The 26585-nt window shown below is 36.7% G+C and overlaps 1 protein-coding gene across 1 annotated transcript in view; it reads left to right on the top strand.

Moving 5' to 3' along the window:
• The window catches only part of ACVR2A (activin A receptor type 2A), a 69890-nt gene that overhangs the window by 18236 nt on the left and 25069 nt on the right, over nucleotides 1-26585 (top strand). The window contains exons 2-4 of the mRNA XM_005153747.3: nucleotides 19346-19553; nucleotides 21903-22012; nucleotides 23396-23550. Of these exons, the coding sequence (XP_005153804.1) occupies nucleotides 19346-19553; nucleotides 21903-22012; nucleotides 23396-23550 (473 nt within the window). The remainder of the gene's footprint in view (nucleotides 1-19345; nucleotides 19554-21902; nucleotides 22013-23395; nucleotides 23551-26585) is intronic.

Below are 26585 nucleotides of genomic sequence, written 5' to 3'. Positions count from 1 at the left end.
TCTTTTCAAGTTGCTTTGATGTTTTGGATTGTCTGCATCAAGCAGCCTGATGTTGTTTGAGTGAAATAATCAGAACTAGTTTATGTTTAATAGCACAGCCTGTGACTTGTACTCCTGTACCCAAGTATAGATTTCTTTTTCCATGGTCTGAAGAATCAGACATTTACAACTTTTGGTTAAAAACTATGGATTTCTAGTTACCTCACCTGGGTTGTTGATGGCCTAAAAAAATTTCTCATCCTTTGTGCAGCTGTTGGGGTGGATATGCAAGGAGTTCTGTTGCCAGCTTTCCCAAAGTCGTAGTCAACACAGAGTAGTCTAGGCCAGTCTGATTTTCCAAAATGCTGTGAAACCGGAAACTCGGTGTAGTTAATTAGTATTAGCACATGGTACAGTCCATGAAGAGAGGTTTCTTTGCCTCTTACTTACCTGCCTCCATGGACAGCAGTTGGAATACTATTTCTAAGGAATCCTGTGAGAAACTGGCATTACTGTAAACAGCCATGTAACTTATACCATGGCTTAAGACTGTGAAGTTCTGGTGAGTTTGTGCTTCTTAGAGAATGACATTAATAGGCAGAATTGTAACTTCTTTTTGTAATCTTTTGTGCAGTATAACTGAAAAATTGTCTTTTTCTTCTCGTACTGAAAATGTGTTATATTCTTGTGAGTGGTGTTGAAGACAGCAGAGAACCTGTCTAGCATGTGTCCTCAGGAAGAAGCTTCTGGAGTGTACCTTTGGTGGTGTTTGTCCTCTTACCTTTGTTAGTAAGGAGCGATGGGTACGGTTACCTCTGGGCAGGGGGAGTGCTCATGGAAAATGTGTTTTGGGAGCCCTGCTTGAGACTTTTGTTGCATGGAACTTAACAAGTTCTAATAATCAGATTTAAGACTGTTATTCTGTTGAAGTGTGTAGAGACTCTTTGATGTAGTAGTAACAGCATGCATATTCTGGCTTTCACTGTGTTCTTGAATGAGGAGGAGGAGGTCAAAATCATATCTGAAAGCACCTTCAGGATTTCAGGTCAATAGATGTCCTTTTCTTAATTGTCATGTAAATTTAGAAGACAAATTCTAGTAGCAAGTGCAGTACTTTTATGTGAAAGCTTGTGTTTATGTTGGTGTTTCTTCTATCACATCCATACCTGATTCATCCATAGACTTCTAGATTTCTAGTTTCCACTCACAACTTGATGTGAACTGTCAGAACCTGAGTTGTCTTTACATAGCCGCAGTATTATTTCTTCTAGGCTATGTGGCTGATTCTTTATTCACAAAAAAAAAAAAAAAAACCCAAAAGAAAAACAGGATAGTAACTCTTACCTGTGAGCCAGGGTAGCTTTGCTAGCTAAATTTGTGATACCAAGTGTGCACTGATGAGATTCTTCTAGTGAGCTGTAGTTCTTTTCATGTCAGGCTCCTTAGATGAAATGGGCAGGTACTCCACGTTAGATGTCTGCAGACTAGTTTCCAAACAGCAAAGCTTGCTTTCTGAAGGCAACAGCAGTTCCTGTAGCAGAGGGGTCATGCAGGTCTCTAGGAAGAAGACAGAATGACAGCCTGGAATATGGCATGACTAAGAGAGGGATATCTGTGAGTTACAGAGGCAGGCTGGTTGGTAGTGGTAGTGGGCTGCTGAGTAGAATTACTACCAAATACACTTGAATTGATAAATTCTTCAGTAAATAGACAGGCATGCAGTTGCCCTCTTAAAGTGTGAGCTTTTCTTTCTTTTCAGAAACTTTCAAAGGTTAGAATGTTCTTGAGATTTCTGGGGATAGTATAGCCATATATTTATTGTGACATGAAAAAAAAGGGCCAGATAATATGAATTTACATTTCTGTAGCTGCAGTATGATAGAAATTGAATTTTCTTTACAAATCAAAAGTAGCCTTTCTAGTTTTAATTATCCTGTCAAATTTACCTAATTAAAATCAAGTGCAGTAAATTTCTGCATCCAAAACCAATCCCACAGTTTCAAAGGGGGGGGGGGGGGTTGGTGTTTTTTGGTTTGGGTTTTTTGTTTGTTTGGTTTGATTTTTTATTTTTTTTTTTACTTATAATATTGTAGTGGAATACATCAGATAAGCAAATTGAACAGTTGGCCAGAAAACAGATTGTCTTGGTGTGGCACTAAGAGGTGGGCCAGTTAAATAACAAAATAACACCATGATTTTTATTATTGTACACTCATTGCATGTGCCAGTCCAGTGTGCTTTTGTTTGATGCTTTCTGCCACCAGCCTACTGCCTTGGCAGCTTTGCAGAACGTGCATGTGAACTTCTGTCTTCTCTTCCTGAGGAAACAATGAACTTAAACCACAGTATATTAGGATATTTCTTAGAGCACTCCACAGGTCTCAAAAAGTGTGCAGAATATGCGTTTGTTAAACTGTGTTTTAGGAGGTTAAAGTTAGCCTAAAAAGAATTAAAAGCTGTTGTCGGTAGACTTGAAGATGGGTTAATTCCTTAAATAGTTCATAGGCAAATAAACTACAGGAATGCTGCAGGGCTTTAAGATGCTGCTGCTGCATGTGCAAGAAGAATAAAACACAGGTGCTTGCCATATGTCAATGAAGTGTTGAAGGCTTTAGTTAAAGATAATATTGCTAGGTGATATTGCTGAAAATGTCTAGTTTGAAGCTTTGACTTTTAAAAGTGAAGTTGACAAATGGGGAAGGATTCAGAAAAACTTCCAAGAATAATCTTTTTGTCTGCAAATCTTGTGTTACTGAGGAACTAAGAAATCTCAGCCAGTTCAGTTGAAGAAAAAGCCTAATGGCTGGCAATTATCTACTGTGAGAAGGGATTTCTGACTTTAAATGTGTTAGAATATTAAATATTTCCTGGGGGCTGTGGGGTTGTTTAAAAAGTTGTGAGCTTGGTGCAGAAGTTACTGGTTGGAGTTCTTCACTCCTATCGGTTTAGAATGTAGTTTTTCACAGTTGATGTCTAAGGTTTATAAGATGATGGGTTTTTCTGTGGTTATGTCTCAGGGTCTTGTTGAAGATTAGATCATATGAAAACTTTTCCAGAAGGGCAAACTTTAATGCAAGACACTTTTAATAAAAGAAATTGTGATTGCTAGTAGGTAGACAAAATCGTGAGAATGGACCAGGAGAATAGACAAATGTACAAAGGAATAGGTTATTTTTATATTGAAGGAGGTATATTAAATCACATAAATATTTGTATATATGCACTGCCTTTTCAATTTTTAATTCCCCTTAACAAGGCAGGAGCAAGATAATAATTTTATAGAAAAAAAATTAAAGGAATATGATTGTTTATATACTCGAGTAATTTCCAAAGTTAGTATAAGAAAGCTGTATATAGAAAATATCTTACGTTTTATTGCTGCCTGCTGAGTTTGTCTTAAATGCAGAAGAGCAAATCAGAACTTAATTCAGTATATAGATATTTTGCATTTTATACCAGCAGTACAGAAGTAATTCTGTTGTTGCTCAGTAGGTTTTCATACAAGTAATTTCTTCTGTCCTGAGTGTCTCCAAATCCTTTATCCAGGGAACTATGCAAGTGTACTTAAAATTATATTAGCTTATTTCAAAGTCAATATAATAGCTTTGTAATCAATGATAAATATCTAATTTAAAGATAATTAAAAATGCTTGTCATATATACACATATAATTTTAAAGTAAAAGTTTTTTCTGCTTGCTTAGGAGGTGATAAGATTGTAGGCTAACTGTGATTAATGTTCTTTGCAGATGTTGCTTTATGTGCTTAGGCTTTCAGAAGTAAAGCAGTCTAGACTGTCTGTCTGCATTCTCCTACAGCTTTGATCTTGATTAAAACTGGTTGTATTACATTTATCTTCCTTTATTGAATGCCAAAAATTATCTTAACTAGTATTTTGAATGTGTATATACAAAGGTACTACGTGTCTTCTTCAAGTACTGTAAAAATTACACATTTTTATATGTTCTGCAGGTAGCAAAAATTGTGTTGGAAGCCTATCATTTGGCTTATTTCAGTTACAACAAATGTTATTCAAAATGCTAGTTAAATTTATAGGGAGTGAATTGGGAGTAAATCAGGCTAACATTAAGGGTTGGGTGGGTTTTGTCCTCCCTCCCCTCCCTCCCCCCTCGCTTTGAATATACATCTAAAGGTAGGTGGTGGCTTCTTTGATCTTATTACTGCAGTCATCTGTATTTCTGTCAAGTCTGATATTCATGATCTGTTTATATTTGTTCCCTTCTACTAAACAAAGGTTTTGTTCTTCCTGACCACCACCCTTGCAGCTCAGGGTAATTGAGCCATACTGCTTTAAACTGTGAAAAAGAGTCAAACACAGCAGTGACACACAGAATACCTGAATTGAATAAAATTTATCAGGGACTGGTATGTGCCCACTGTATGGCAGAGGAAAAGATTTAGAAGCATAGAGTTTCTCAAGTCTTTGGCTTTGTATTAAATCTTTCACTGCTTTGGGAGTTGATCAGTTCCTCACTTGTGCACACTAAGTATAACTGGAACAATTTTTCAAGATTTGGAATAATCAGATTTTCTGTTTATTTGCTTATTTATCACTTGAAAGTTGTATATGAGTGATTTGAGAAGATATATTTTATGGGGAAGTTTTAAGTCAAGGTAATCCTTTTAATACTAATAAATGATTTAATGATCAGTCAGTAAGGTATTTTAGGAAGTTCCATTAAATATTAAAGGAGATAGGGTTTATTTTCTATTGTGACTTTTGTTGTTCCTGCAACCGAGTGCACTGTGGAAGTCTGTTAGATTTGTTTATGAAACATTCATAGTTTTCAGACTGCAGTAGTGTTTTAAAGTTTGGGAATGTGGTTTTATGTACCCGTCAAGTACGCAAAACAGGTGGAGAAATAGCTAGATAAAAAGTTAAATAGTACTTGAATGTCATAAAACACTTGTAAATTTATCGTAGGAAACAGCATTTTATGTGTGTTCTGTACATTGCCATTACCCAGTTATTCTTTTTTCTGATATTTAACTCTACAATGCTAAAACTTTTGGTTTTGTTTTGTCTTTCAGTGATGTGTGGGGTTCTTATTTATTTATTTTTTTTATTCCATAACCATAGTATTATATAAAAATAAGGAATTTTGTTCTTATTATGGAGATCTGTAATCTGGTCTGAATATATACATAGTGATCAGAGGAAATTAATGAAAATATTTTAATACAAGTCTCACACATCAAATTTGCAATTCTCCCTGTTTTAAAAGCATTACCCAGAACATAATTCATGTACTGACTGAACTGGAGTTGCCTTTCTAAATGTAGATATCTCCGTAGTTGAGAACTGTGCAGGGTTCTCTTATATAGATCTGAGCTTCCTGAGAGTAATTTATTAATAAAAGTCTGGTAAATTATCATAATACTTTGAAGTTGCATATTGAAAACTTAACCCTAAAAACTTTATACATCTTGTAACAAATGGATTTTTAAGGCTTCCTTGCAAAGTTAAATGAAGCTAAACTAGCTTAATTGATCACTTTAAGGCAAATTTTTTTCATTGATTTGCATGCTATAAACTTCTTTAGATAGTTCAGGATATATCAGATGTGGTCTATACAGTCAGGGTATGCAGTACCACAACTTAGCTTGATCATGTGTTACCAAACGTAACTAAAATGAAAGAAATCTAGTAGCAGTAAGTTTTTAGTATGGTTTTGAATACTTTTAATAACAAATGCGCAGGGGAGTGTGATCCTGCTGACTTGAGCTTTACTAAGTATATGTTTTGTTCTTAAATGAGAATTTAATTAGATATATGAAGTATTAAATGTTTGGGTGCTTGAATCCTTTAAATCATGCCTTCAGTATCTTTGTGTTTAAAGGTAACTCTAGCAATAATCTTGAGTTTCTAAAGGGTAATTGGTACTTTTTTTTATATCAGACAGTGTAGATTTACATCAGATTTTAGATATTCATATGCAATCACAAATAAGAATACTTTGGTATCCCCCCCAACCCCCTGAAATACTTGATGTTGGTAGGTTATATACATAATCTTCCAGATATTTTATTTATGCATTTGGGGAAATAGGGAGTTGATTTACGTATTACTAGAATAGATCTGCTATTTACTCTAATAAAGGAGAAGGATGTTTCCATACTCTTCTTCCCAGTGTATAGGTTAAGCCACAGCAACTCAGAAGTAATTTTTAGTGGAATAATATCAGTAATTTTTATCCACTTTGAAATGTCTTTTGAGAAAACTTTCTGGAGATATTCCTGTTTCTCTTGCCACTTTATCAGGGGCAGACTTCAGAAACCTGTGCATAGTTACTGTGCTGTACATGAGGTGCTGTTGTATTTATTTGGAGTTAGCTCATGTATCATGTATATTTTCAAATACCTCTTTGCCTTGCTTCAAACTGAACATGAAGCAGCCTCAGAAAAGGCTTTTTTTTTTACTTAGAAAAGGCTAATTTTTTTTCCTCTTAAGAAAAACACCAAACATGAAAACAAACTATTTGTAAGTGCTTGTAGGCAGGTAAAAGAAATAAACCCCACTATCTTGGATTGCTTTTGTGTTGATTTGATTCTCACATTAGATCAGTGCTAATTTATTTAAGGCAACTGTTGCAGCAGTTGTTGCATTTAACTGTTGTTGAAGTTGTCCAGTGTGTAGCATTTTCAAAAAGTCACTACAATAGAGTTATGCTGTAGAACACTGTTAAGAGCTTTATGCACTTACTATGAAATTGCTTCTTTTTCCATTCAGTTATTCTTAAAGCTCTGACCAGAAATATAAAACAAGTTAAGTTTTAGAAGGCATTATCCTGACTCTAATGATCTCATTTTGGTTTTGAGATACTTTCTTTTTGGAATAATCTAATATTGAGCTATGTTAGGAGATTGCTTTGTTCCTTTTTTTTTTTTTATCTTGTGAATCAAAATAACTGAAGTTTTTGACAGTTTGCTAGTCATTTATATCAGAATTTATTCTGCATGAAAACTGGCATATTAATGATTTCTGTTGAAATTCTGTCAGCTCTCACTTCCTGAGGGAAAGCTCACTTTGATGTAGTATCTTTAGAGCATGAAAAGGTGACGATGGGGGTTAAAAGTAATAGAGTATTGAAATTACAAGCATTACATACCTACCATGGCAGGGGATTGGAACTAGATGATCTTAAGGTACTTTCCAGCCTTTCTGTAATTCTATATATGGTGGAAATGTTTGTTTAATATTGATTCCATAAGAGCTGGACTCTAGATTTCCCTGATTGTCTCTAGAAAGTAAATCCAGAACTAGGTACTTAAAAAAATTCTTGTACTCTTTCATCCTTTGATGGGTTCCGTGATCATCACTGTTGAAGATGAGTGTTGAGACAGATAGAGAATTGAGCTGTGGTGTAGTGTGGCCAGAGCTGCCTCTATTAGTGAGTTGGAGCTTGAAACTAAGCAAGTTGACTTAGGAGCTGGAAAGCAGGCATAGAGTATGTGTTTGCAGTACCAGCAGTGTTCTTGTCCTTAAAAGTGTGGGTTGTTTCAAGCTATGTGAATGGGATTTTTGTCATAATCTTCAGATTGCAGTTTGATACAGTGAGCAAAATAAGGCAGCCTGAGAGGGGACAAACAGAAAATCATTTCAAGTTGCTAGAGGTAGAGAGGCAATTTTTGCTGTTTTGTTTTTTTTTTTTTAATACCATCAATACTGATTTCAAAGCATAAAGACACAAATATTAATTTTTTTTTCCGGTGTAGAAAATGTTTGGAATTTTATATTAATAGGATTGGGCAGTAGAAATGGAATTAAATAATGCAGCAAAGTTTGAGGTTATGGTGTTGTGCTTTTGTTTCCTTTAGAAAGAGGGTTCAGCAGTCAAACTTATTAGCATTTTTATGATGATATGTATTTACTCAGATGTGTAATGCAGCAGTCTGACATTTATTTAAGTTTAGTGGCTGAAGGAAGGAATTACTTCCACCCGTTTGTGCCAATTCAGCTGTTTGTGAGGCTGTACAGCAGAGTCTGCTTTTTTGATTGCACTAGAACTTAAAAACGTATTTCAAAATGTGGTCTTTCATTATGACAGATACCATGAGCTACTAATGTGATTTGGCAGTGATGCATCTAATCCTAAAATGCTTCTGAAGGAGTATTTTCATAGAATCATAGAATGGTTTGGATTGGAAGGGATCTTAAAGGTGACCTAGTTCCAACCTCCCTGCCATGGGCAAAGGGATACTTCCCACTAGACCAGGTTGCTCAAAGCCCTGTCGAACCTGGGCTTGAACACTGCCAGGGATGCATCATTCACAACTTCATTGGGATACCTGTTCCAGTGTCTCACCACTCTCACAGTGATGAATTTCTTCCCTGTGTTTAACCTAAATCTCTCGCCTGTTTGAACTAATTACCACTTGTCCTGACACTACAGTCCCTAATGAAGAGTCCCTTTCTGGCATTCTTGTAAGCCCGCATTCAGGTACTGGAAAGCTGCTGAGGTCGTCACGCAGCCCCCATTTTCTCACCCTGTCTTTGTATGGGGGGTGCTCCAGCCCCCTTATCATCTTCATGGTCCTCTTCTGGACTTACTCCAATAGTTCTGTATCCTCCTTATGCTGTTGTCACCAGAACTGTACATGGTTCTCCAAATGGAGTCTCATGAGAGCAAAGTAGAGGGATATAAACACGTCCTTTGACTGCTGGTCACACTTCTTTTGATACAGCTGAGAATATGGTTGGTGAACAAACCCAGTGTTGGTACTAGACATGTCTTTGGAAATATCTTAAGTATTGAACATAGTTCTGGCAGAACTTGGAAAGGCCTACTGTTGTGATAAGTTAGTGAAATGAAAAGGGGAATGAAAATGCCCCCAGATTCCTGACTATGTGGAGTCAAGATTGAAGCGAAACTTGATGATTCTCTGTAAACATTTTGGAGAGTTAAATTAAGGGAGGTGTAAAGAAGGATTTTCAGCTCAGTTGAATAGGGGAACCTGTAAAGGCCAGTACTTGATCCTGCTTTTTCCTCACCATGTTATTCTGTTTGTCCAAGGTAATCCCTCTCCCTGCTTACACAAATCTGGAACCTGTCTTTCATACTGTTTAGCTGCCATCTGGACAAGGGCAGCTGTAGCTTGTCTGGATTTGCTGGTCAGTGTATGTCTGCTCACCAGCCAGACAGCTCCTACTGCCAGTCAGCTACTGGCTGAGCCAGGCCAGGCAAATAGCTTAGCAGTTAGAAGTTTTCTGGGCCACTTCTAAGCAAAAAAATATAGCTGATGTGGTTGGTTTTTTTGTTTGTTTGCTTGGGGTTTTTGGAGGGTGAGTTTTTTCTTTGGGTGGGTGGTTTGTTGGTTTTGTTGTTTTTTTTTTAATGAAAAGTGGAAACTGTAAGGATCTTTAGGCTGGTAACTTAAAGATTCTGTGGTTGTAAACCACAGAAAAGTGAAGCATAGCGAAGGCAAAATAATTTTACTTTAAATAAGAAGCTTGATCAGCATGTGAAGGATAACTGTAGTGTTTTTACTTGCAATAGCACAGAGTGGGACACAACGCCCACAGAGAGACTTGCTTAAGATTCTGAGTTTAAGGCAGAATCACACTGGTCCTGTTGTCTTTTAGTTATATAAGGTCCAGAAAGACAGAAAAAGAAGTGGGGGTAGGATGCATCACATGGAGGAAACACGAAATGTGAAGTTGGATGTTTGCCTCATAGATGCCTTGACTATGTTTTTGTTTTGCTTGCTGTGTGGTTCTGTTTTCTTCTGCAGTCAGACTGTTAAAAAATGTGCATTGAACTTCACTAAGTTCACTAGGCAAACGGTGTATTTTTTTTTGCAATTACCTTTACTCAACTCTTGTGTGAAGGGATTTTCCTTGAAGAGAAAAGACTCCTTATTTAGAATTAAATATACTAGTGAAATGTTGGTGCTGATTGTATCCAACAGGATTTGGGAAGATATATGAAACAGTACAGGAAAAGAGTTGGAGAAAATTTCATTTACTGTTCTTGTCTGGCATGTAGTCTAATCGGATGAGGAAATTTAAAGACAAATAGAATTTCGATGACTCTTGTTTGTTTTGTGGTAGGGGTTTTTTGTTTTTTTTTAGGGGCTTTTGTTTTTGTGGGTGGTTTTTTATTTGTTTGGGGTTTTTTTGTTTAAGTGAACAGCATGTTAGCTGTTCCCATCTCCATGAGGTTGCAGGAATTTCAGACTTTGGTTTTAGAAGGTTAAAAATATTTAATAGTTGATGGTTCAGAAGTTCTTACAAGGTTTCATAGCTCTGAGAAGAACTTGTGCAAATACAAACCATGACACCAACTTATCTTCAGAAAATCTAGCGTGATAAAGAAGGGTGTGAAGAAGAGCCTTATCTTTTGAGCTGCCCTCTACATGAGTGCTTTGACTAGATGTGCAGGCCCTTACAATGAAAGCTATCTTGTATCTGGTGTGGTTGCAGCACATGCACTGGCAGTGAAGCACTGCAGGATTCCACTTACCACTGATCTTTCAAATCAGATGAACAGCTATGACAGGTATCTGAGATCATTGCTGGAAAATTCACTGTCAGGCCTCAAAATAGAAATTCTACTAGTTGCTACCACCAGCATGATAGTCATCCTTCAAAAGGATTCATATCTTCCTTATCTAGTTTTTATATCCTTAGGTAGTTTATTTAGGCTTTAGTCAGGGAATATGCCTGCTAGTGAAGTGTATTACTACCTTCAGTTTAATAGAAGCATTCTGAGACTGTGTGGAACTGATATTACTCACATATGTGCAGTGGGAAATTAGCTATGTCATGAGCAGCTGCCTTATCTGAGCTTCATCCAGAGACACTTGTAGGTGATACCACCTAGTCAGGGTACAGTAGAACTCCAGTTACCAAGTTTTTAATTTCAGAAACTGAATTGAATTTTTATTTGAGGTTTGTGTTTTGTTTTGTTTTGTTTTTTTTATACATTTAAACCTGCATACAGTATTGAGGGCCAGTATTCCTGGGGGAAGTGATGGGAAGGGGTCTGTAAAGGTGAGCAGTTGTCACTTTCATCTGTGATGTGTCCCTTTTACCTTTTTAAATTTTAGCTGACTTGAACTGGCTACACCTTTGAGGTCAGCTACTGTGGTTGTTCTCTATAGTGAATTATTTTCTTTAAGCTTTTTTCCCCCCTTTTGTTTGTGTTTGGGGTTTTGTGCTGGGGAGAGGAGGGTAATCCAGATTGGAAACTCTGTTTCTAGTGTAAGTGCCTGTTTCGCTTTGATCTATTTTTTCAAACTCTAAATCCTGTAGAATTTAAACTTTTCTGGTGAGTGTTTAGCCCTGTGTTTCTTGGGGTAGATTTTTACCATCTCATAATATTCTGTTTTGTTGCGGCCAGATCACTTCACCAGTAGCATCTATAAAAGCCAGCAGCCTGTATGAGGTGAGTGTAGTCCCAAGGCTATGCTTCAAAAATCCCAAACAACTGACAGAATCTTTCAAGCTTTTTTTCCCCTACAAAATCATTAGATGGTAGATGAAAAAGTTTCTTGTTTGTGCTGTTCACACCTTGCAGTGACAGGAATGGCATGTTTGAACTTGAAAACATCAGCCTGTGTTTTTGTGTATTCCCTTGAAGTCAAGATGTGTGAAAAATAGCACTTAACTTCATATTTCTAGAGATTCCCAGAGGATGACAAATTTTTATTTCAGAGGTAGCTAGCTGATGCTGTAGATGCCAGTTGTGCCATTAATGGTACCTTAATTTCTACTCAGACAATGTGGTTGTTGCCTGCCCCTTTTTCTCCATTTTCTGCCGCTTGCTTTGCTCTGAAATTATTTTGGAAAACTTGGACCAGAGGCCTGGATTTATTTTTTTTTCCTACTTCCTTAAATCCATTCTTAAATAAGATATCTGGAAGTACAAGGCAGAAAATGGAAGTTGTCTGCAAAATCTTATTATGACATTATTGATTTTTTCTCACAAGAAGACAAACTGCTTGGAAAGAATATGGAGAGGAACATGTGTTGCAAAAGCAATTTCAGCATCTTTTTTTCCTTGAGCAAGAATTCAGTGAGATTTAGATGCCACTGTTAAGCCTCCTGCAGTGGCCTCTTTCTGAGTACTCCATGACTTACAGTTGCCCCCGTTGATTCCATCTGCCTAATCACTCGGATACATCACTTTAGGTGGTACCATAGAGTTTCAAACTAACAATCAGACTCATTTTTACTTGCATCCTTTTATTTGAATTGTGGCCTTACACTTTAAAGATGTTTTCCATTAGTTTTGCCACCATCATTTCTAAAACCTCACATTTCTGAGTACTGTAGCTCTTTGTTTAAATTAATAAAGAGTATAATAGCCTCTCTTAAATTCTGCGATCAACTGTTCTTCTGAGAAGTTGTCAGAATGAATTCAGTTTTATAGATTCACAGGTTTCTTCAACATAGCTGATTACTGAAGCTTGAACCTTGAAAGGTCAAGTGGTCAATTTGCATAGCGATTCACAGGTAGAGAGTTTCTTCTAACTTGGATGTTCCAGTTTTAAGAATGTTTTTCCTGCAGATTCAAAAATTCTGGTTCTTTCACTTGATTGCATCTAATGTTCTGTTCAGGTCATGTATGGATAGTGTTTTGTGCTGTAAAGTGGTGTCTCGTTCACAAAATTGCACAAGTTGCATGATGCCGAAGTCTGCCAAATTTCTCTTACTGCAAATACTAGATGTTGATGAGATTAAGAATATCAGAGTGGCCCATTGCTTGCACCCTGAAGAGAAAAAGTGATGTACTCAAGTGGTATCCAGAGTTCTTCAAGTATGTATTAATGCTGTAGCTCACCTCAGAGACTGATGCATTGTGCGTTGGCTGTTTAATGTAAGAAAAAAGCTAATGAATGGTCCAACTCCACCATCCGTTGCCAGAGCACCAGCTTTTGGATCTGTGACAGAAAGAGAGACCAAATACCATGTGTGCTATCTGATGATTCGTTTCAAAAGAAAATGTATGTATTTATCTGATACTGTTTTAGAAGCTTTCTTAGATCCAGAAGCAACACCTAACAGTTCTTGAGTAGCCTAACTTCAGAAGCAGATGAATAGTTTGTTACATTGCCTATGCTGAGTAGAATCTGTATTCACATTCATTATAATTTTTTAATGAAAACAAAATATAAACAGATTTCTATAAAATAGTAGCATCAAGTGATTATAACAGATTAGTATTTTTAGATAACTTTACATTCTGTAAATCCAGAGGAGACATTCCTTGTAGAAAAGTGTTTGTTTTCTTGTTGCTGTCTGCCTAGCAAACAAGCAGTTGCAAGGAGATTTTAACAGTACAGTAGTGGGGTGATACTATTCTTCCCTCCCTCCCCCCCTCTCCCGGGTATTGTATTTCTTTCTCATGTAGATGACATGATCCTCTGTAGTTTCCGCTATATTTAGGAGCTTATGCTCTTAAGACTTAGTGTAGTAGATTGTTCTTCAGTTTTTCAGCACTGGATTCTTCCTGTGGAAAGCTCTTTCTCAGAAGTGTCATTTTAGCTAGAGAATTTCATAGTTCCATGGCAGGCACATCCGTACAAGTTTTTCATCTTGGCAAGGCGTGAACTGCAAAAAAAAAATTGAAATATTTTTAAAGTATATGATGAGATGTCGAAGAAAATACAGGTTTCCTGATATCTGCCTTCCCTTCATACTGTAATCCTGGAGAACTAAAGTTTAATATAGCCATTGTTATACAAAAAGCTACACTAGAACTTCCAAGTTTACTGTAAGACTCCTGTTGAGTTTCAAACTCATTTATTTAGAAATATTATTTTAGGGAAAGGGCCATTTGAAACATCAAGTCAATCTTTAAATATTTAAGACCTTTTACCCTATTAAAAAATATCTAGTCTCACAGACGTCTGTGCAGAGGTGCAGCACTTCAGTGGCATTTTGCTATTATTCCCCAATGACTTTTGATTAAGTGCAATACAGGCTTGGTAGACCACACTGAAAAGGAGAATGGTAATGAGAAGCTAGTCTGAAAAGATACTGGGGCTGTTCAGCCTGGAGAAGAGAAGGCTGCATGGAGACTTCATAGCAGCCTTCCAGTATCTGAAGGGGGCCTACAGGGATGCTGTTGAGGGACTATTGATTAGGGACTGTAGTGATAGGACAAGGGGTAACAGGTTGAAACTTAAACAGCAGAGGTTTAGATTGGATCTAAGGAAGAAATTCTTTACTGTTAGGGTGGTGAGGTACTGGAATGGGTTGCCCAGGGAGGTTGTAAATGCTCCATCTCTGGCAGTGTTCAAGGCCAGGTTGGATGAAGCCTTGGGTGATATGGTTTAGTATGAGGGGGGTTGGAACTAGATAATCTTAAGGTCCTTTCCAACCCTAACTGTTCTATGATTCTATGATATGCATCTTTTGTGTAAGGCAGTGTGACTGCAGTTCAGGTGATTTGTTACTTTCCTGTCTTGTTTATCTTTTTCTTGAGTCTTGCATTGCTTAAGTTAATTGGGGTAGTGTTTGGATTTAATGAATGCACTTTTGCTTGTTTTATGCAGTCCTTGTTCAGCCTGCCATCATAGGGAATGATAATGGGATTAATACTTGTCTAAAGGTAAAAAGAATACGTTCTGGGACATACTGGTGTGTATAGAGAGGACAGAATAGGTCTTCTGTTGTAACTCAGTTTTCTGTATTAGGTTGAAAATAGCCTCTTTATTTTTCCTTTGACAAACATTCCCCTGGGTATATAAATTATAACAAGCTGCTTCCTGCTTGTTGAAACTTCAAACCTGGGCCCTTTAAAGTACATATTTGTAGTCTGGTTTTAGATACATTTGAGTCTAAAAAGTGAATGTGAGATCACTACAGAAACAAATATAGTAATATTTATGGGCAAGATGCTGTTTCTGCTTTTGCCACATTTTCTGTTGTGTTTTGTTGTTTGTTTTTGGTTGGTTGGTTTGTTTTTTGGTGTGGGTTTGTTTTTTTTTTTTTGTTGTTTTGGGTTGCCTTTTTTCTTGGTGTTCCAAATGAGTTCGTATTAATCCCAAAGGTAACAAAATTTAAGTAAACTTTCTACTCTTAGGGAGGTGGGTGCCACACTGAACTTAACCCTTTCAGTCTTTTATATATTGTTTTTTAGGAAATGGAAAAAAAAATGTCCTTTTCTATCACATGAGTATCCCTGCATATAAATTCTTACCAATACTGTTATCAGTGCTTATAATACAGTGAAGTTCAAGTGTAGCATAGTGGACTTGTTTGGGTAGGTTATGCAGTCATGAAGTACAGATGTGATTGCTATTTCCAGACTTGTGTTGCAGAAACATGTCAGATGGAAAAAAAATCTGTAGTTCTGTCTAATGCTGGAAGACATGCAGAAATAAGATTGATATTTTATTTTGGTTCCTGTCCAGTTAAGAATGTGTTGGGTCTACCTATAGACTGTCTTTCAGGAGGCCTGAGGGGTTTTTTTATTGTTTGGGTTTTTTTTGTTTCTCCAGTTTCAGGTCTCTATGCCATCAAACTAATCTCTGCAGCATTTTCACAAGTTTTCATGACTTCAGCTTAAAAATTTTCCTAGATTTCATAACCCAGCAAGGAATCACAGATTCATCTTCCCTTTGACTGAAAGCCTTTGTGTCTTTATGTGGTGTCCCCAGCCAAGGATGCTGCAAAAGCAGCATTTGGGGATGGGAATAGGACATGGGGTGAGGGGAGGATGTGTCAGTTTTAAGGTCTTTCAACAAATGAGGGAGATGATCATGTTTCAGACATTTTATTTAAAATGTCAGGATGACATTCCTGCAGTAGAAACCAGTGGGTTGTGTTACTCAGTTTCAGGTTTAGTAAATAAAGCCAGATAATGAACTCTCAGGAATTTATAGTTCTCTTTTTTCCCATCTGAGTGTAATGTGGTGGTGTCTGTAACAGAGAATTCATATTTCTTTTTCCAATAATCCCTTTCTAAATTAAAGCTGTGTTATTAGCTATGCAGAGATTTCATTGTTTGACACCTTTATTTTTAATAATAATAAAGGTTAGAACTTATTTCCAGGAATTCATACAGTCTTTCTGCTGGAAGAAATGGTACCAGTTCTTCAAATACCTACTAAGGTGAGGTTTCCCAGACTGCACACGTGGACTTGTAACTTGCTTTCTGTACTGCTGACAATTACAGCGTATCCTGTATTAACAGCAGTTCAGAAGTTCACTAGCAGATGTTGGTTTTCTTACTGCAGCTGTTGTGGATGAACACAAATGTATAGTGATACAGCAGCATGCTGACTGCAATATGATAACAACACATATTAAATATGATCTGTCTTAACATGCTGAAACTAAACTCTGTGCTGGAGTATTCTTTACTTTCTTAATGTGTTTTCCTCTTGAGTCTTTCAGACTTTAAGTTCCATCCATAGGATACTGCTGGTGCTTTGTTCATGGCTTCTTCCAGTAGCAGCATTTTGCCTTTTGAGATTCAGTGATAGGTATCCCAAGGATGTGACAATTGCATATGAAAAAAATTTGTCAGCACTCCAAATGGGTACACAAGTTTCATTATAGACATACTACGCCTAAACTGGCACCCAGTAAATTTGCTTTCACTGAAAACACCAGCTACCTTTCTTCTTTAAGAGTTTGATTCCTGTGGAGGGGGTGGCAGAGCTGGTTAGAAGATGCTGCCATTGTGCAGTGGGTTAAGGGCTGCTTCTTTGTGTGGTTCCCTCTCTCTTCTTCCCTTGCATCCACTAGGTTCCCATTTTGTTGCTTCAGAAGACTGATCCAGCATTTCCCTGGTATATTCATCCATCTATTTACTCTGGCCAGACCTATTGCAAGTGTCTGCTCAACACCTAGAGAACTAGATGATCTTAAGGTCCTTTCCAGCCCTAACTATTCTATGATTCTATGCTCCAGTCAGATCCTAAGTCACTAAACCAACAGTGTGATTGCTGGCCAGCTGATAGGCTGAACTGATTCAGAGCATTTGTGGTTAAGAAGACCTGACTATAGAGAAGATATGTGTATTTGTGCAATGTTAATTTTACTGTGGTTTCTGAATTTTATCAGATTCAGCTTGCCTATGGTCCTTCAAAACTAGGCTTGGCAGCAGGAGGAAAGGAATGGCACATATGAGATAAATCCAGGACTTCTGCTTTATTGCACTGACAGAACCAAATTGTTCAATCTGTTGTCTCATCTGTTTCTTGCCATAGCTGGGAGTTGTAAAGGTCAGGCCATCACAGCACAAAGAATATAATAGTTAACATGCTGCATCTCGCAGTGTTACCAGCTGGCTAGTGCATTTCTCCCATTGAACACCCAGGCTCTTTCCCAAAAAGCGTAAGCAGCATCCTCAGCCTATTTTGGGAATGTGTGAAAGTCAAAAGTTACAGAAGGTGATTATGTGGGATGCCCAGTATGGTCAGCACTGCACTCAACTCCAGTGCTGTGTGCTGCACTTCAAGAGGGGTGCAGCAGTTGTCAGTTTGAAATGATTCTTATCACCCTGAGAGGTGCAGCTTTTTTGGTCCATGTAGAGTACAGGTCTCTTTACTGAGAAAAAATTATCTTATTGTCAGCTGTGTGTGTTTGAGGAGGTGTTACATGATGGAAGCCTCTACCACTGTGCCAACCCCCACCTCCTACCACATGGAGGTGAACAATGATTTCATCCCCCAAAGGAAGCTAGGGTTACAGTCACTCTGCTTGTTACAACCTTGTGTAGAAAGGGGAGTGCAGGTATGGCAACAAGGCAGTATTGATGTATCAAAATTACTGTGGAAGTATGTGAATAAAGGAAGTAATGAGTGATAAGAGTAAATATGTATGAACTGACTGCTATGGAAGATCTCTGTTTAATCTTCAGTGTAGATGTGTGTCATGGTTTGAGCATGTTTCTGTGTCCTGTCTCTCCTTCCTCCCGGACTCCCCTCCTCCACCTTGCTGGAAAAAACCTTGAATAAAAACACCCTCAAAACATGCTCAAACCATGACAATGTGTAATGGAACTGTGTTGAAAATATTAGAAGGGTACACAAAGAAAATGTGCGTTGTTCTCCTGACCCCCAATTTTACATAAGTCCTCTGAGTCTATCTGTCTGATCTCCCTCTCTGTTTTTCCATGGATTTAGTACATGTTAAATGGTGAAGCTTGCATGAAGATTAAGGACACACTCTTGTGTGGACAAGAGGAAAACAGAAATAAAAGCCAGTTATTACCCCCAGTATTTTGTTAACAGTTTTGCATCCTAACAACCATTTACCTTTGCAAAAACCAGACTGGTAGTTCATACCATGTTAGAGCTATGAACTTAACATACTGAGGCTCCCCCAAGTAGAGCTAATATTTACTGGGTTTTGCTGTAGGTTGTCAGTAGGCATCGATAACTCAATTACGTTTGTAATTTAAAAGACAAAATTAATTTCAGAAGTTCAGAAACTTTTAAGAATTCTGGGATGACAAAAACTAAAAATCATGTGATTTTTATAGCTGTATAGGTTAGCTTAGTCTACTAGTCCGTTGTGGTTCACCAGCATGTCAGATATGGACTGCATCAGTGCTTTGGCCTCCAAACACCACTGGGTTTCTGCTACCTGAATCATGCACATTGGCCATCATGCATGATCCCACTGCATGTGTGTTTGGTGTACACTGTGGAAGAGGAGACATGGCCTGGGCTTTCTGAGAGCAGGAGCACTTGGTTGGTTATTGAGTTATGACAAAGATCTAATGTCTTTATGTTGTAGCTGATTCACTGGGTGGGAACACCCAGCAAAAACCCAACGCTGTCCTTGGCAGTGTGGGGCTGTTGCCTCACACCTATCAGTCTCAATCCAGTTGCTCACTTGGCAAATCAGAATGGCATAAAAGATACACTGTTTTAGCATAGTGTGTCTTACTCTTCAGTGCTTTGTGTTAAGAAGCTACATTACAGATGAAAGCTAGGGAAAAAGATGTTGATGGTTTAAAACTGAATTCATCAGTTAGGTTTAGGGTTCTAAGATGTACAACCTGTTTTTTGGCACTTGTAATAAGAGATAAAAATGCTTTTTGGTAAAGTCTACTTGCTAAAATTTCTTGTTCAGCTAATATTGTAACTAAATTGGGTATTTTAAATTTTCTCTGCTGTTGCTATTCAGGGAAAAATATTGCCATAACTTGTTCTTTATTTCTTCAAATTTTGTTAAGTTATCCAAGTCACTGTTTGACTGAACAGAAGATCTTTGTTTTATGTTTCAACGTTTACTTGGAATGCTTGTCAAAGTTAAATGTTTTCTTTCTTTATTAAAAAAACATATTGTATGATATTTTAGTACATCCTGGTTTTGACTGTTCATATGGCTTATCCTTCAGAATGCCGTTTAATTGTGATTTACTTTTCATTCCTAAAAGGTGCCATACTTGGCAGATCAGAAACACAAGAGTGTATCTACTACAATGCTAATTGGGAAAAAGATAAAACAAATCGCAGTGGTATTGAACCTTGTTATGGTGATAAAGATAAAAGACGGCACTGTTTTGCTACATGGAAGAATATTTCTGGATCAATTGAAATTGTGAAGCAGGGTTGCTGGCTAGATGACATCAATTGTTATGACAGGTAAGTAAGTTTTCCTATAAATTTTAAATTTATTTGTAATTTTAAACTATTATACCTGTCCATAATTTTTAAATCCTCCTATCTGCCATCAGTACTTGAGACAAATGATAATACAGTAATACGGTAGATTTTGAATAGTTTTCTTTTTAGATACACACATGCATGCACATACTTTTTTTTTCTTTCCTTGCATGCCTGTATTTAGGGACCCAACTTTATTCATGTGCTTTGTCTTGTTTGCATAATAGCATGCTTTACCTTTCCTTATTTACTTAATGAATATTAAAATCCAGGTATTTAATTTATTCTTTTTTTGGCCATTAGTAATAGATTTTCTGATGACTTGGTATTGCCTGTTCCTGCCAAGCAGTGCAAATGTAGTTCCTGAACCAGAACGCAGAATTCTGTAGTTTGCTTTTCCAACGTCTTTGGAGTAGGAAAGTTAGTGCTTTGTGTCTGCTCTTTACCTAAACATGATGGTATTTTTCTGATTTTGTTAAAAAGCTCACCTCAGTGGCAACTGAGAGACACTGAATATTCTGGAATTCTAGTTTTCGGTTGTTTGGTTTTGTTTTTTTTTAAATAACAGATGGTCTAGCAAGTACCCATGAGCAGTAACAGCAGGACTTGAGGTTTGTTAGATAGGGGCTGAATAAAGGTCATGACTCTCTTAAGAAATCATTTTATAGTTCTCTGAAGTACTGTAGTAAGTTTTATTTGACCAAAAAGTAGTTGTTTGGAAAGAGAGAGAAGAAAATAAACGCATAATGCATCTTCATTAAAATGTACCCAGAATTTGGTTTTTAGCAATATTTTAGAAAATTCTCTTCTTGTGTTTCTTTAATGTTGAATGAGTAGAAGAAATCATTATAGTAATTTCAACCAAATAAAATTTCCCCACGCACTAGGATGTTTTGTCCTTTAATGACAGTTTAAAGCTAAGTTGAACAGTAGTACTGATTTATACGTTTCTCAGAGAAGTAGCAAAGCATCTGCAAGCTTGCTTGCACAGCATGATTGAAATTCAGCTATGCTGGATGGCGGAGGACAATTTTAAAGAAACCTTATTCATTGCTACTAATATCTAGCAACCATAAGACACTAAGGATGGGAAAGTATTGGTTTGTTCTTGATTTGTGTGGGTTTTCTGTTGGGTTTTTTTTTGTGAGGTCTTTTTGTTTAAAAAAAATCCATTCTTAGTTGTGGGTTTGCAGAAGAAGTGGGGATATTACGGTTTCTGAACTAAGTTAAGTTCTGCTAAATGTAAAACTTTCAGGATGGAAATAGAATTTTTTTAATTTGGAAAAACAGTTGGGTTCTGTACTATTGTTATCCCATTAGTTTCACATTATATTAAATTCTTCCTTGAGCAAACTAAAAAAAATGGAATAAGAAATGCAATGCAGGAAGGATGGGAAGGAAATAGTTAAAAATTGAGTAAAAATTTGTCTGGCTTTAAGACCTCATTAGCTCTAACTTGTAAGAATGAGTGCTGCAGTGTTCATCTAAAATACCCATTAATAAACAAGATCTTATCTCTGGGAGTGAAGAGTGGTTTAGTGAACAGTGAGTTACAGTGTGATGAACTCCAAACAACTGCAGATTAAGAGCATCAAAGAATAAATGTTTCATGGAAGTTACAGTAGAGTGTAATTGTAATAGCTGGTTCTATAAAATAACCCTAATTTTTGAAGCTGGATCCAAAACTTTTTTGACAGTCTTCAGCTGCATTTAAAATACTCAATTATTTCTGCAGGATTTTCAGATTCTTTTCTTTCTGCTGTCAAGTTGTCTCCTGCATGATGCCTGTTTTTCTTTCCTGACTTGAATAGTTTCAGCTTATTTGTTAATAGAACTCTTTTCCTGCATTTAACTCATGGGGTGGAATAAGCCCTATCCCTGAGCATAATGTAGGCAGGGGGAATTGTAGAAATTTTGTTGTCTTTTTTTTTTATTTTTCTAAAATTAAAAAATTCTCCTTCTCACTCATCTCCTGTACTGCGAGATTGTGTTTAAGCATTAGCCATCTGATCATTAGCCATTTGATCATTTGTCCTGTTTAAATCTAGACTGCAAACTGGTCTTCAGTATCCTGTTGGTGGTTTTCTTTACCTTTATCTTAAGAATCACAAAAATGTGCTATTTCTGTTTTAATGATATTTCATTGCAATACAAAATAACAAAATTTTTATTTGTTTATTCAGGTTTAACTCTATTTGGGGAGTATGTTGTCCAGGATTATGTAATGAAGTTCTCTTTAAATTTTAAATACGAGTGTATGTTTTCTCTTAAACACCACCCTCCCTCCCAAATTAAAATTAGTAATATTTTTATTATTATCTCTTATAGGAATGATTGCATAGAGAAGAAGGACAGCCCTGAAGTGTTTTTCTGTTGTTGTGAAGGCAACATGTGTAACGAACGCTTTTTCTATTTTCCGGAAATGGAGGTCACACAACGTAAGTTAGTTTGACGCATTGTGAAGGAACAGCTTTTCTGAGTTCAGAAATATTTAATAGTATGTATGTTGAGGAGACAAGAATTTTCCATTGTGGTGTTTCTTTCCTGCCAGAAGGTTTCCGATTCCTGCACGATAGTGCTGTATGCATTCACATAAAGAACCTAGAAAATTGCCAGTTTGTGTCTTCCATTTTGAACGGTCTCTGTACTAGAAGTAATTTATATTGATAAAAGGTACTTTAGCTCTTTTCTGAGTGTGAGAAGGAAGGATAATCTGAAATTATTGGCTGTTTTATGATACAGAAGTTACTGTCAAATCTTACCTTAATTGTATAGTTAAGCTTCTGTAAGTGTCCATAAATCATTGGGCTAAAAGCCGTATCATCCTTATATGCATGTACCAGCCTATGAATGCTCTTCTTCTTGAAACAGTGCCCTATTTCTTTGAACTAATTGGACCTTTGAGTTCCTCTGTGACTTGACACAGTAACCCTTAGAAAGGGGGGAAGGATTTCCTCCCAGGTTACAAAGAAAATCAGCCAGACTTAAAAAAAATAGTTTAAAAAAAACAGTAACTAAAAGATTATTTGATTATTCTTGCATATCTTCTTCCACTCAATAATCTAATCTTTATTGGAAAGCTGAGTAATGTTAACAAGTGAACTGAAAACAGCAGATGTCATGTGTACCAAATAGCCAGAGGAAGTTGTTTATGAAATTAAATAGCAATCTCTGTGAGATTAAAATAGCCTTTGTTGACCCAAGAGATATTCTTGTCATTTTTGTCAGTGATACTGCAAAGGCAATAATTGACATTCTTCTTCACTGTCATGAAAGCTCTTTTGCCCCAGGGGTCTGCCTGTGGCTGCCCCTATGCCAGCTGCCTCTGAGGCAGGGTTTCTCTGGAGCCTTTCTCAGGACTGCATGGAAGTGTCTTCAGCTACAGAACTTTTACTGGTAGCAAGTCACCAGCATGTAGGGATGTTGGCAGATTACTTCTGGCCCTTTCTTATTAATGCCATATTACTGTACACATTCCAAAGATTAAACCTCTATTGGTTCTTTTTTTATTCATTAGGTGATGGCATTTTTGCAGTCTTTTAAAAATACAGACATCTCTTACACACTGTAGATATGCAGAGCTTAAAAGCACAAGAAGAGATAGATGGGCTGATGTGTACTGGGGACCTAAATTATTTCTTTCCAAAGTGCCATTTTTTAATAAATATGAATCTGTTTCTATTAGAGTATTTAATCAAATATTGTTAGCCTGTTGTGCTGATTGCAAGAATTTTTATAAGATCAGGATGCTAGATATCTCAAACACTGGATGATTTTTGTTCCTTAAAAGCTGTGTCCTTTTGTGTGTTTTTTTTCTTCAGCAACTTCCAATCCTGTTACACCTAAGCCACCTCTGTTCAATACCTTGCTTTATTCATTGGTGCCTATAATGGGAATTGCAGTGATTGTGCTCTTTTCATTTTGGATGTATAGACATCACAAGCTGGCATATCCTCCAGTACTTGTTCCAACCCAGGTAAGTCGCTGCATTATTTTGGTTTTTTTGAACAGTAAAACCATTTTCTGAAAAGGGGAGAAAAGGGGTGTGCATCTGTCACGTGGCTGTAGTCTTCTGTTACTTTCCTGTTTTAAAGGTGCTAATGCTTGCTATCCACAAAAGCAGAAAATTAAGCTTTACTTAAATAGTCCTATCTCTTTAATTAATTGGTCTTTGAATGTCTGAGAAACTAAATGTTTTTACACATCTGTGTATTTGGGAGGAGAAAAACTAAATGCAAAACTTCAGATGGCAAAGATGCAGTAAATGTAGGAGGTTTGTGCTCCCACGTAGTTAAAAGGACTACTTGTCTGAAAGTTGTGTACAGCTGCACTCAGGTACTTATGGTTGAGCTTTATTTAATGTCTAGCTTAAAACAAAAGTGAAGGAGAGACACTAATTCATAATGGCAAGTTGCAGTGAATAGAAAATAGCAACTAGTAAAACCTTAGTTATTTTTTAAAAAAGCGTGTGACTGGGATAGAGATGTGAGCTAAAAGGAAAACAGAGGAAAACTTCAGTTGAAGCCTAGTTCTAGGGCTTAGCTCAGCTCATGGCCTCACTATGATTCATGTAGTCTTTTTCCTTGTTTTTTTATGTATTTTCTGTTCTGTCCTAAATTTTTTAGCTTTAGGAGTCTTTGTATTCTATTTAGAAAATATGATAATTGTGGTCTCCAAGTATGAAGCATCAAAACAAACACTTTTTGGCTGTGTGTGCATAGTTCCTGCTTTGGTATGGCTCCAGCGGATTCTGTAGGTATAATTAGTATTAATGCTAGAATTCCTCTTCCTTCAGTTAAGTCTAGAGATTCAGTTGAGATTAGAAGGCTTTTATGAAAAGAATTAAGGCAGTAAATTGTTCAGACCGAAGTAGGAAAGATGAGGAAAATGTGATAGTGGAAACAGATAAACAACTTGCCTGGGATCCCACATGACTTGGGTTTTTGCAGTAGGACTTAAACTTGAGCTTCCTAGCTCAGGGCAGTGACCACTTACAATACATTGTATCTCATACAGTGGTGCTATTTAGGATAAATAAAATCAAAACAGTTTCTAGGTTTTGTAGGATTGCATTTAAAAACTATTAATATGTATCTGCTCTGTACCCCCAGCTTCTGTGATATTTTCAGTGTTACTGCTTGATTTCAGGGTGTTCGGGAAGAAGTGTTGCATGTCGCTGATACATAAAATTGTTTTGATTTCAGTTTAGTAGTAATAGATAAGGAAAATTTTGGGGGAAGCAGTGGGCATATGTTCTTGCCAAATGAAAAGAACATAATTTAGAGGAGAAAAGTATGTTTTCTGTCCTTGCGAAAGTATTGCAGATCCTCAAACTTCATGCAATCTGTTAGCATAATTACTTCATCCATCTCAGTTTTTATGTATTCAGGACTCGATGTCAACCTGGTAAACTTCAGTGTAAGAACAAATTCGTAACTTCATAACTGTTAGTTCTGTGAAAAATTTCAGCAGGTGGTTTCCTTTTTAGACTTCAATAAGTAAAGGATAAAGTGATAGAAGAGCAAACAAATGTTAATACATGTGAGAGATCAAGAACTGGAATTTTTATCATCTTCTTTCAAAAGTTCTTTTCTTGCATGGTTTGTTTGGTACATGAGTGGACACAAATATTTAATAAATAGGGTAATAGGCTGTTTTGTTAATACTCAGATTGTATCTGTTGGGATAAGTATATGTTGGTGCTTGAGCTAGTTATGGTGTAATAACATTTTTCTTATCTTGTGGTGAATAGGCATTAAGGTTTGATGTGGAAAGTCAGGAAAAGCTGCTTCTGCCTGAAAAACTAAATTAAATTATTATGCAAATAGTTTATATAAATATTCTTCCATATGCAGCAGAGCAGTATTTCCCACTTTAAATTTGATTAGAGCTGATTTGAACAGGAGGCAGAGGAAGCAGGAAGAGAGGGAAAAGTATTAGTAATTTTATAACCATGAAACAAACATTTAAATATTTTTGTGATTAATATATTAAAAATAATATTATATCAATAATTAGGACATGATTAGAGTTTGTAGTCAAATGAATTATTTTTTTAAATCTTCCTGTAGAAAATGGCTAGATCACATGTATAATGGATACTTTCTAGAAAATGGGGATTTCCCTGTATGAGATGCAGGTAAAGGTTATCTTCTACACTCTTCCCAGAAAGTGGGGTGGTGGGAGTACTTAGGTACAGCAAGCCCTGGTACTAATCTTTCTTTCAGTAAAAATTAAAGGGCAGATGAGGAGTAAGTGAAAGATAAAAATGAGCAAGCTCTGAAGAATGAGACATTTTTGAAGAATTAGGACAAGGCATAATAAATAAAAATAATCAGCGTGCAAAAGGGAAAAAAGATTGTTTGGAGTAGTTAAAAAAATATGCTAAGAGAAATTTTATTTTTGAACCTGTAGTGAAATGTAAAGAACAAACATTTGAGTAAATGCAAACAATATTAATTTTCCTTTGAATATAAAATTATTTCATGGTAGGTGCATGTATCAGGCAGGCACTACTTACACAAACTGAGCCGAGTTCACAGTCTTGTGGTTTACATTAACTTTATATTCCTTTAGAATCTAGATACTTACTTTAAAATTTCATATTGTAGAGTTAGTGTATATGTTTGGTTTCAGACTGGAAAGCAGCAGATATGTTTGTTTGCTCCTTACATGTTTCAGTCCTGCTTTCCTTCAGTTATTTGAGTAGAGAGTCCAGGTGGGTTATGAGAGCAGGTAGCTGCTGAGATGTTCCTTGCCGATGCTTGAGCCTGAAGCACTTGCCGGGTCCTGAGGCATATTTCAGGAGCAGCCGCAGCAGAACTGTGTGCTTTGAGGTGTCGGTGCAGGGACTTGTCCTTGCTCCTGTTGCTCTTATTAGTCTTTGCTTACATGCGTACTACTTAATCTCTTGTTTGTACTGTTAACTGTATGCCTCACTTTATCGTGTGGGGTGCTATCCAGTTAAATCTGTCAAAATGTAGAAAATCTGTCACTCTCAGTCCTTAAATG

Source organism: Melopsittacus undulatus, chromosome 4, assembly GCF_012275295.1.
Source record: "Melopsittacus undulatus isolate bMelUnd1 chromosome 4, bMelUnd1.mat.Z, whole genome shotgun sequence".
In the NCBI taxonomy this organism is placed as follows: domain Eukaryota; kingdom Metazoa; phylum Chordata; class Aves; order Psittaciformes; family Psittaculidae; genus Melopsittacus; species Melopsittacus undulatus.
Note: the sequence above shows the minus strand (reverse complement) of the source record. Positions and strands in the feature narration are given on the sequence as shown.